Genomic DNA, 12,029 nt, shown 5'->3' with positions numbered 1-12,029 from the left:
TGGGAGCAATCATCAGAAAATGGAAGACATACAAGACCACTGATAATCTCCCACGATCTGGGGCTCCACGCAAGATCTCATCCCGTGGGGTCAAAATGATCATGAGAACGGTGAGCAAAGATCCCAGAACCACACGGGGGGACCTGGTGAATGACCTGCAGAGAGCTGGGACCAAAGTAACAAAGGTCACCATCAGTAACACACTACAACGGCAGGGAATCAAATCCCGCAGTGCCAGACGTGTTCCGCTGCTGAAGCCAGTGCATGTCCAGGCCCGTCTGAAGTTTGCCAGAGAGCACATGGATGATACAGCAGAGGATTGGGAGAATGTCATGTGGTCAGATGAAACCAAAGTAGAACTTTTTGGTATAAACTCAACTCGTCGTGTTTGGAGGAAGAAGAATACTGAGTTGCATCCCAAGAACACCATACCTACTGTGAAGCATGGGGGTGGAAACATCATGCTATGGGGCTGTTTTTCTGCCAAGGGGACAGGACGACTGATCCGTGTTAAGGACAGAATGAATGGGGCCATGTATCGTGAGATTTTGAGCCAAAACCTCCTTCCATCAGTGAGAACTTTGAAGATGAAACGAGGCTGGGTCTTCCAACATGACAATGATCCAAAACACACCGCCCGGGCAACAAAGGAGTGGCTCCGTAAGAAGCATTTGAAAGTCCTGGAGTGGCCTAGCCAGTCTCCAGACCTCAACCCCATAGAAAATCTGTGGCGGGAGTTGAAAGTCCGTGTTGCTCGGCGACAGCCCCAAAACATCACTGCTCTCGAGAAGATCTGCATGGAGGAATGGGCCAAAATACCAGCTACTGTGTGTGCAAACCTGGTAAAGACCTATAGTAAACGTTTGACCTCTGTTATTGCCAACAAAGGTTATGTTACAAAGTATTGAGTTGTATTTTTGTTATTGACCAAATACTTATTTTCCACCCTGATTTACGAATAAATTCTTTACAAATCCTACCATGTGGATTCATGGATTTTTTTTTTTCACATTCTGTCTCTCACAGTTGAAGTGTACCTCTGGTGCAAATTACTGACCTCTGTCATCATTTTAGGTGGGGGAACTTGCACAATCGGTGGCTGACTAAATACTTTTTTGCCCCACTGTATATCACGCTGAGGTCCGGACTGTGCAGGCCAGTCAAGCTCTTCCACACCAAACTCGCTCATACATTTCTTTATGCTTTGTGCACTGGTGTGTAGGGGCCATCCCCAAACTGTTCCCACAAAGTTGGGACTAAGAAATTGTCCAGAATGTTTTGGTCTGCTGACGCATTAAAGGTTTCTTTCACTGGAACTAAAGACTGAAAAGCAACCCCACACCAAACTCGGCCATTGGATTGCCAGAGAACATGTGGCCACTGCTTTAGAGTCCAGTGTTGCTGTGCTTCACACCCTTGCATCTAAAACTTTGCATTGTGCTTCATGGTGTAAATGGTAATGGACTGATTCTTATATAGCGCTTTTCTACTCTCCCGGAGTACTCAGAGCGCTTAATACAACATGCCACATTCACCCATTCACACAAGCACTTTCTTCTATGATTTTAAGTGCTTATTAACTAACATTCACAATCTGATGGACGCATCGGAGAGCAGCTTAGGGTTAATATCTTGCCCAAGGATACTTAGCATGTAGTCTAGAGGGAACCAACATTAGATGACCCGCTCTGCCTCCTGAGCTACAGCCACCCTGGCGTGATGTCAGGCTGGGATGCAGCTGCTTGACGGATGGAAACTCGTTCCATGAAGCTCTCTGTTTTTGAGCTAATATCATGGTCACGAGAAGTTTTGAGGTCTGTAGTGATCGACTCTACAGAAAGTTGGTGACCTCTGCAGTGACCTCTATGATTTTGCATGGTTGATCTGATATCCTCGTGTTGGTGTTGTTCCCAGATCATCATACTAAATGTTGTTCCAGGATCAACATTGCAAGTGACCAATCAGAATGTTGTGACGTCATACTTTTGCGACTTCGGGAAAAACCGGCGTAAAACAAAAAACTGTACTTAAGCTGCGTGAAACCGCCTCTGTCCGCCGATCAAAGGACCCTGACCCTAACCCTAACCGTAACCCTTTAATAAACAGTAAGCAGAATTGATATTGTCCTTGCAACATTGGAATTTCATAAATGCACGAATGGCTTGGCGCGCAAAGGAATAACGTCACAACAATGTGATTGGTCACTTGCAATGTTGAACCTGGAACAACATTTTCATGATGGTCTGGGAACAACACCAACACGAGGATATCAGATCATCCGATTTTGCATGGCTGCCTACCACAAATGGCTGAGTTGCTGTCATTCCCAATAGCTTCCTTTTTTTATTATTATTATTATTACACCACTAACAGTTGATTGTGGATTATTTAGTTGGGAGGAAATTTCACCATTGGAATTCACTGCGCTCCCGAGAACGACCCATTCTTTCACAAATGTTTGCAGAAACAGTCTGCATGCCCCTAAGCATGGTTTTATACACCTGTGGCCATGGAAGTAATTAGAACACCTAAATTCAGTGATTTTGAGTGGTGAGTGAATACTATTGGGAATATAGTGTATTTATATCCAAAGAGCAGTTGAAACTGTAAAAAATGCCAAAGATAAAACAGTGTGATAGGAATAAAATAGCATTTTTAAAACAAAAAGGTGATTCTCAAATGAGGAATAAAGTTGCTCATAACAACTATTGATTTTCAAGCTTGTTAGAACTGAACTTATACTTTCCATGTGTCTATTTCTATTTCCATTTTTTTGTAGCAAAAGTCTAAAAAAACGAGGGGTATCTCAAGACTTGTGCACAGTACTCAAACTTCCCAAAATGAACTTTGACTTTATTCCATGTCCAGAGTGCTTAAGAATAGCAAATCATTCCCTTCCTCTGGAAAATAACTGTAATAATTTCCCTCACAGTTACATTTCTGCGGAGCACCTGTCACTGGATAATAGGGATGCAGGTCCAGGTCCATCGGTGGAGCCAACAACCTACGTCATCCCTGATAGAGTTGTCACGGAAACAGCTTGAGAGTGACAGAACTGACTGAGGCTAAACCTTAGTGGATATTCATCACCCAAAGATTGGGAAAAAAACCCCATAAAAAAACAAAACAGAAAGCGCTGTTGTGAGGTAAAGTTTCTCTTGTCAAGATTTTTGTAGTCTTTAAAAATTTTTTTGATCGAATGTATATTTTGTGTGCGTAAATATTTCTTGTGAATGTGCACTACCATCGCTGTTCATGAGGACATCACTGGCTGGCTGCCCGGCAGCCTGTGTGCGTTTTTTTTGATAAACAGTATTTGTATCTCTTTTTATCACCTTGATGTAACATCCAGAACAAGCCATCTACAAACCGTCTCCACTTACTCATAAGGGTGCACTTGGCCAACAAGTCAACGTTCATTTCTGTAAGATTTGTTAGTTGTACAAGGACGTAAAAGGACGCTGTTCTCTGTCACCCTATTGTGTTTTTTCTGCTTTTATTACTGTGCACTTTGGTGTTTTAATCTGTGCCTGTTTACGCAGGAATTTTCTACAGTCTTTGTACTTATCTGTTTGTGGATTCGATCAACAGTATGTGGCCTTTTACCAAAACGACTGTTAAACTTGTTCTCTGTTTCTCTGGTTAAACTAATGCTGAATTTATACAGTAAACAGTGGCACAGACCCCTTCTGCAAAGGCTACCAGCAAAATTTGAAAAAAGGAAAATTTCACAATTTAGTCATAGTAATACATCTAATCTGATATAATGAGCTTTAGCAACTTTTTTTCAGACTGTTAGATTTAGAATCGGAACAGCCTGACTGCCTTAAACAAGCCATACCTAAGCCATATGTTTGTACAAGCTAAAATGCACAAAATTAAATTACTTTACAACAACAGAAACTTAGTTTTTTATACTTGATTTCAGCACTTGAAGTTTATCACACTTGAAGCTACTGATCTTGGCTTTACTAATATGCTAATGGTAACACTGGTCACTGTGACATCACCCGATGGTTGGTGAGCCCCCATGATGAAGCCTTGAGTGAAGAGTTTTCATTGTTGTCCGTAACAAAGAAATTTGGAGATAAGAAAAGTCTAACTCGTTTTTAACTGTGAAAATGACATAAATATCTTAGATAATCCTCCTTTTTAAAAATGCCCAGAATTGTGAAAATTTACTACCTTTTTCATTATTAATTTTAAACTACTGCCTGAGCCCATAGTGTTTATTTAAGTCACAGAGTAAGCAGTTCTTGACAGATGTAAAGTCGTTGTGTAGCCAGGCAGATTGCCCCCTGCTGGTCATTAAAAATAATGTAGATGTGTATGGTACATGGGTGTTGGCTCCTCCTGTCAGAACCTGGGAGCTTTTCCTTCCCACTGTTGCCAACTGCTTGCCCATAGGGAGTCTTTGTATTGTTGTAGGTTTTAGGGTCTTTACAGTAGTATAAAGCACCTTCAGGGAACGGTTGTTGTCATTTGGCACTGTATAAATAAAGCTTAATTAAATGACTTAGCACTGTATGTCAGCAGTGTAACAGTAAGACACCAAAAAAAAGAGAAATGTGTTTGTTGCACGTTGCAGATTTATCCATGTTCTTAGCTGTAACTTCTCATGTAGACAAATTGAGCTTTGGCATCAGTCCAGAATCGCTCTGTTTTCAAGGTTGAGAAACTGTTGGCTGTTGATATTTTCCTTTAAAACTATTCAGCTTCTTGTACATATAAACCCTTAAGGGCTCATTTGTGTGTCTTCTTTGCTTTATGATCTCATTAACCACATAAGACTTGAGAGAACAGCCTGTTACTTGGAACATCAAAACTGCAAACAGCTTATTTTCCGTCACACAAAGCAAACTAAAAGGAAATAGATGCACCATGTACTCATTCCCAAGTCATAAAATGTGCCACTTGTGTGCCAGTGTAAATTTAACCTTAGTGCCAGATTATTTAACCACTGTTAATAGACCAATATATGTTTACTCTGCTTTATTTCCTGATGTTTGTGGATTGTGCGCACATGAACACACACCCAAATCTGATGCTGAAGCTGTTTCTGTTGGCAGTCTGTGCACGCCGCACACACTCGTGTCAGATCTTGTGGATTTTTTTCACCTGTCTTTTCTGTGAACTCACAACCAGCAGCAGCAGCACATCGTGGCAAACATGGTTTATTGTCAGTTCAAAATTACAAACAGTACATCCCATAAATAAGAGATCACAAAATAAATCAAACTTTACACACCTTTTGTTGTTTCTGTTCTGTGAGGCTTTTGTGCCGAGGCTGAAATTATCTACAGTTTTGAATTGCTCATAGAATCTTCTTTATAACATTTATCAGTAACTTTAACAGTAAATTACACACATTTAATGATCTTTGATTGTGCATGGACACAGCTACATTCACCTCTCAAACGATTTCTTACATTCAAGTTCAACTCAAATTTTGCCGTGTGGCTCTTGAGACGCGCTGTTCATCTGCACTGGAACAAAAAACTATTCAGAAAAATCTCATGTGTACGTAATAATGGGTGATCGTTGCAGACTTTCGTGTCATTGGTCGAGTTGGATAGCCCTGCTCAAGTTTAAAACCTCAAAAAAAAAAGCTGTACAATTTATGATAAATACAGCTCAAAATAAATATAAAATTCCCTTTCATAATACATGGGTGAGGTTACATAAAACAAAAAGTCACATATAGGGCCAAAACCACAGTCAACTACCAGGTCTGTAGATGAATTGTGTTTTTAGCCTTTGGGGGTTGTTGTTGTTGTAAAGCTGCACATCGACTTTGTGAGGAAACTGTCATGAGCAAATTTGACAATAATATTTACCCACTCCCTAATATTTTAGAAGTAAAAATGGCAGTTACCTTTGGAAGAGAATTTGTTCCTACAGCTGTTAGATTTTTATATTCATTTATATTGTTTAATATAACAATTTTAATTATCTGTCTGAGCTACGGGACACCTGAGAGGATGAATTAAGTATATATGCATTGCTGGCTAGCCCACCAACTACCTGTGAACCTACAGCTCGTTCTTTTAGGCAAAAAGTGCCAAACAGCAGGTGAACAAAGTTAGCTGCTAGCCGGCTAATGTGCAACTTTGGAAACAGCAACCACAGCTGCATCAAGGTGACTCTTAGGTTGAGTGATCGGCTAAAATATCACACGTATATCATAGGAAAATATTCATCACACTGACTCTTAAAAGTTTGTTTATCACATTTTCAATATATCAACTTAAGAGTTTTTAAATTACAACCCAGCTAAATAGGACAGTTGAAAGCAACAATTTACCCTTTTTTTCTCAGTAGTTTTCCATTATACACAAGATTCATTTATAACATTAAAAGAACATTATGAGTTAAAAGAATGGTTGTTCTGTTGGATACACAAAGGCATGTCTGCTAAGGAGTCACTGCCATTATTTACAAGAAAAAAACTCTTACAATTCCTATTTTAAATATTTCAAAACCCAAATAAGAAAAAGAACACGTGTCTTTTCCTTTCTGTACAAAATGTGCTTTTAACAACTGCCCCCGAACCTAAAGAAACCCCCTAAACAAACAAAATCGGTACAAATAGCTGCAGTGGTAGAAAATGGCTGGTGTACTCCTCACATTTCTTCAGTTGCTTTGGTAATAACCGCCCTCGAATCCCTCATACCGCACTATACAAAATAGAAGATATCAAAATAAATCGTGGAGCCTTTTTTCCTTTTGCACCGTCTGAATCTGAAAAGTGTGAAATTGTTTCAGCGGGGAAATCAGCTGGCAAATCTACAATCTAAAAATCACAACTTAAACACAGCAGTAATATGGCTTCTTGTTAAGGAGCATAAATAAATAAATAATTTAGTACAGCAATAAAGTTTAGAGTGAAGAACACATGATTCCTTCAGACATGAAGAACTGTGCTTCATTTTTGTATGGGAGGGAGCAGGTACATGACCCGTCACATTGTTAACGGTGTCTATTTGGGATTTTTACCTCCACTATATGGCTGTTTTTGTTTTTTTTCTACTATCCCTTTATAAGGAGAACATGGACACAAAGTGTGGCAGTGATCATGTGGGTGGGGGGCCGTTGGTGTAGTGCAGCATGGGGTAGAAAGATCGGGCAAAGTTGTTGGTCAGTGTACAGCTGTAGTTCTCTTCAGAGAGAGGCACCAGGCAGGCCAGAACCAGGAGCATGAAGAAGAGCAGGTGCAAGGGGAAAGCAGCTCGCAGAACCCGGTAGAAGAGGGGTCGCTGTGGGGAAGAGTCCTGTCTCTCCTCCCTGCAAGTGGATAAATGTTGAGAGAGTAAAGAGATGTTTATGTTGTTCACCAAACAGAACAAAAGTCAAAAACAACATCTTTATTTTTGTATTCTCAAATCTGCAATATAAACAGCCGTTTTGCACTTTGAGATCTAAGATTGTAGTTTTTTGTTTTTTTTTTAGAATAGAGACTGATTTAAGGTTCATTTAACTCTGACTCTAATTAAATAAAAAGGTACCTTTTGGTTGCTGATTGTCTGACCGGAGCTGCCTGCAGACCAGCCTCCTCCTGAATCAAAGAAAAAAGCACATGTGTTTATCACTTGGACAGCGGCTGACAACACTACACAATGGTAGAATGGTGTGTAATAAGAAAGTGAATTTTGCAGAAAATAGAGATTTTTGATAGGAAACTGGTCTCGAAGCACACTGGGAGAGATATCTGTGCAGGAAGTGTGACTTTATCGCGGTGGAAGCAAAACAGTGAAGGTAAGACAAAATTCATGACAATTTTTTCCAAAGATCTTTTGCTGCTGGTTCAGTGACTTTTGGTCAGGGAGTTTTGGAATCTGAGAGATGTCGGCTTTCAGCACCCAACAGCATGTTCGTGTATGTTTGCGCTTTGTGTTTGGTTCAGTGGTTGTTGAAATGGTTTTGTGAGCTTTTAGCTGAGATTGTGACGTTTCTGTGGATACCACACATGTCTATATTTAAATAACAGATCTCACAGTACATCCCATTAAACCAGATCTTCTCCTTCTTGCCTCTGGTATGGGGGGCACTGGGGGTCAACACATTAATTGTTTATTGCTTAATTACTTTGTGTAGTATGAATGGCCATAAGGGAGGTTTTTATCAATAGGAACAGCTGTAAAACTTATGAAAATGCAGTAAAAAGTTCAAAATTTATGCTTGTGTTTGTTGTGGTGAGCAGCACATAAAACTAGTTATTCTAAATGGCTTCAAGCGCACATTCAGATCTGAGAGACTCATTTAGACACTGATCCATGGCTCTGTGTTACAAGCACACATTTCAGCTTCTCTGCTTTTCAAGGACACTTTATATATAGTCTTTTTTATGTAATATACAGTACTGAACTGTAACTTTAGTCTTTTTCTAGGCAGCTTTTTTTTTTTACAGATTTACTACCACTGGGGAAACAAGGACAAGTTTGAAACCTTTTGTCCTGCACAACCGAAAATTGCTGAAAATTAAAACGGGTATGACTTTATCCAGCTCCTAGTTTAGTTATTATAAATTCTGCACTCTGCTTTGTAGACTCCCATATCATTGAAATGCAGCCAGATGCTGCTCAGTTTATGTTTTCACTCCTTTCTTTGCGTTTTCCCAACTCGCTTGCATTTAAATCGGGCTCCCAGTCTCGCTGTGTACCTGGCCTGTACCACTGCACTTGCTGTCCCAAATACCGATGGGCCACTGATAACTGACATATGAAATTATCCCACAGGGTCTATTGTTTGACACCCCTGCTTTAAAACTCCAAGACATCTTTGGTGAAGACCCCAACCCTAACTAAACCTAAAAGCTAGGCAATCAGAATATGTTTAGAAAAAAACCCTCCAAAAAACCCAGATAGCAATTTTTGACTTTCTCCCCAATAAGTCTGTTTCAGAGGGTTAAATGTATTATGGTCTCATATAAATGTTAAAGAAAAAACAGGTTCCAGTTTGAATATTGTGTTCCCTGGAAGTTGTATGTTCAGGAGTGATCCTGAACATACAACAAAATGACCTTCAGTAGGCTCTGTGCTCTTTGCTCACTGCCCAGCACTGTGGAGTCCAACTGGCATTTAAATGGTATTGGTAAGGAGTAACGCCACTCCCGAGATCAATTTAATTTATTTATATGGTGCCAAATCCCAACAAGAAATGCCACAAGGTATCTGTGATTGTAGGGTAAGACCCTACAATCAGATGACCCCTATGACCAATAAAGTAGGAAGGAAAAACTCCCTTTTAACAGGAAGAAAGCTCTGGCAGAGCCAGGCTCAGGGAGGGGCGGGGCCATCTGCCCTGAGCAGTTTGGAGTGAAGGAAGAAAGACAGGACAATAAACACACTGTGGAGGAGATCGATATCTAATTAATGCTTGCCAGTACAAGTTTCTGGAATTCTGCTAGAGGGAAATATGCCATTCCTCCAAAAGATATTCCGCCCTCGAGGAAAATCAGGATTTGCTTTGCTTGTTAGCAAGTTAGCATTAATCACAAGCAAAACAGAGCAATACTTGTTTTTGTTTATTGTGACCAGCGTGCCTAATGAGTCACAAATACACAACAGTGACTGTGCAGTTTACAAGTTTTACAGTTTTACTACTGTTTACTCTCATTGTAAAGTCAGGGTTTGTTGGGCTGTTCTGACTTTCCGAGCTGGAAGTCCGAGTTGATGGGAATCCCAGATGAAAATTCTAATTGGGAACTGGGAAATGTGGACTTAATGTGTAACACATCACAAGACTTTTGCCTCAAATGTACTTTGAGATGAAATCAAACATCCACACTACCAGCATGCCAGGTGAATGTGTGCATGTTATCAGTGTAGCTAAAAATTGCTCAGTCTAAACACTTGAGTAAATTTACTATTTTAATATTTTGCATTAATAAGAATGTTAAACCTAACATGTATAAAAAGCATGTCAAGCTTATTAAACACAGTAACACATTTTGTGTTACGAGTAACATTTTCAGAACAGATCAAAAATAGAAAAAAGTAACTCTGTGTGTGGCTGTGTCCGCGGCACCCCTGCTGGCCAAATTACCAAAATGTTCCTGTGTACCAAATGTACTCTAGACAGGTTCAAATGTGGAGAGTATGCAGTGAAAAATACAGTTATTAATATGGTGGATGTTCAGTGGATGAATTTTACTTTTATTTATTTAACACATCACACTGCTAAAATGATCATATTCTGAAATACATGTTCAATTTTACTCTATTTTAATGCAGCTTCTGAACAGTCTAAATTAAAGGTAAAACACCAAGGTGTACCTGTTGCAGAAGCGGTGAGCTGAGCTTTCCCAGACCAATGCTTTCTACTTCAGAACTGGTGGAGCAGGTTTCCTGTGACAGTGAGACAAGACTCATCAAACCAGCTCTAAGTCACGAGTTCAGAGCGTTGACAGATGATCGGCTTTGAGGAATGTTGAGCAGCAAACGGCTGCACATTTTTGCTTTTCCCCCAGATTTGTGTTTGAACAGATGTGAGTACAGAGTTCAGTGAGGGCAAAACTCACGTTTAAAGGCACTGCTATTAGAGCATGCACTTTTCAATTCAATTTCGCCAAATCACAACAACAGTCACCTCAGGCGCTTTATTGTAAGGTAGACCCAATAATACATAAATGACTTATATATATTTGAATGATTGACCCTTGAATGGTGGTTTGTTTTCTCCCTTGCTCCTTGCAAGTACATGCCAGAAATTCCCACTCTACAGCTGGACTGCTGTGCACCAAAATATGATCTGAATTACACTCAAAAATAATTTAATGGAAGTGGATCAACTCAACACCGGCTCTTTTTCCTGCATGAATCGTTCTAAATTACAGTCTTTTTCTGGGAAACATCTTGGAAGGGATCATTTAGAAGCTGCAGACCCATAAAGTGCTATCCTCATAGCTGAGTTTAAAAGCTGCAACAATGAGCTAGAAGGCAGAAAAATCTGCAGGTGCACCTTCGGATCATAGTTTTATTTACAGCCAGCAAAGGGTTTTCAACTAAGTATTAGATATGGACATTTATTTTCAGGCATTTAATTTGTCAGATTACTTTTAAACCGCTGAAATGAAGGGATTGTGTTAAAAATGCTTTAGTTCCTCACATTTTAATCTTTTTGTTCAACCCACCGAATTAAAGCTGAAAGTTTGCACTTCAGACTTTATTGTTGAGTTGTTTCATTTAAAACTGCATCAAATTTAATTATTGTACAGCGCCAATATTACAAAAAGCTTGTCTCTGTCCAAATATTTATGGGCCTAACTGTATTTGACTTTTAACATTTAACAATGTTCACAAACAGAAAAACTGATTTTTTTTATGGTTTTTGCACAGCCACATAAACTATAGCTCTATATCAAGTTACATTGTGGGCCACATACAGCTGGACAAGTGAAAGAAAATCTTTCATTGTCCTTGTTTCTATGGTAATGGGAGGTTTAACCAATAGGAAAAGGAAAAGTAGTGAAATTTATAACAATACAGGTAAAATGTCAAACTCTCTGCAGTCCTTCATGTGACTGTGGGTCCAATTGGATTCTTTGCCAGGCCATTTCTGGTCTTTAGGACTTTTATTTGACACCGCTGCTTTATATCATGACAGAGATTTTGAGAGGAAGATGGACCTACCAGTGTTCCCTGCAGTGTACGCAGGTCTGCAGCCACCTGCCGTAGCAGGAGATGCAGCTTGTTGCTGATGACGTGGACCTTCTCTTTGGCCTCTACACTGTCCTCTCCAGTGGCCTCCAGGAGAAGTTGGGAGGAGATTGCCTGCAGTGATGAAACCCGCCGTTGCCGGCCACGCAGCTCCTCCTGCAGAGCCTGCAGCAGGTGGCGACAGAGAGGGCAGTATTAAGACATCAGCTGAGACTCCACAGGCTCTGTGTTACTTACACCAATCACTGCAGCTTTCCATAAAACATTCAAGTATATTTAACCTATTATGCCAATCAGGAAGAATGTCATGTTTTGACAACGTGTGAGTAGATGAATAGGTGTCTCCTGTATAAAACAAGGATGAAATTGCAG

At 40.0% G+C, this 12,029-nt stretch overlaps 2 protein-coding genes across 6 annotated transcripts in view; one reads left to right on the top strand and one right to left on the bottom strand.

Annotated features, from left to right (window-relative positions):
• The window catches only part of esr2b (estrogen receptor 2b), a 74,390-nt gene extending 67,905 nt beyond the window's left edge, over nt 1-6,485 (top strand). For all 5 annotated transcript variants that reach the window (XM_026152755.1, XM_026152756.1, XM_026152753.1 and 2 more), the window contains one exon: nt 2,933-6,485. In XM_026152755.1, coding sequence (XP_026008540.1) covers nt 2,933-3,044 — 112 coding nt within the window. In that variant the 3' untranslated portion in view covers nt 3,045-6,485. The remainder of the gene's footprint in view (nt 1-2,932) is intronic.
• Nucleotides 6,485-12,029, bottom strand: part of syne2b (spectrin repeat containing, nuclear envelope 2b) — a 150,190-nt gene continuing 144,645 nt past the window's right edge. The window contains exons 124-127 of the mRNA XM_026152943.1: nt 11,631-11,822; nt 10,275-10,346; nt 7,506-7,555; nt 6,485-7,284 (exon numbers count right to left, since the gene is read on the bottom strand). Of these exons, the coding sequence (XP_026008728.1) occupies nt 7,074-7,284; nt 7,506-7,555; nt 10,275-10,346; nt 11,631-11,822 (525 nt within the window). The 3' untranslated portion in view covers nt 6,485-7,073. The remainder of the gene's footprint in view (nt 7,285-7,505; nt 7,556-10,274; nt 10,347-11,630; nt 11,823-12,029) is intronic.

Source organism: Astatotilapia calliptera, chromosome 19 (genome assembly GCF_900246225.1).
Source record: "Astatotilapia calliptera chromosome 19, fAstCal1.2, whole genome shotgun sequence".
NCBI lineage: Eukaryota > Metazoa > Chordata > Actinopteri > Cichliformes > Cichlidae > Astatotilapia > Astatotilapia calliptera.
This window is presented reverse-complemented; position numbering and strand designations above follow the sequence as displayed.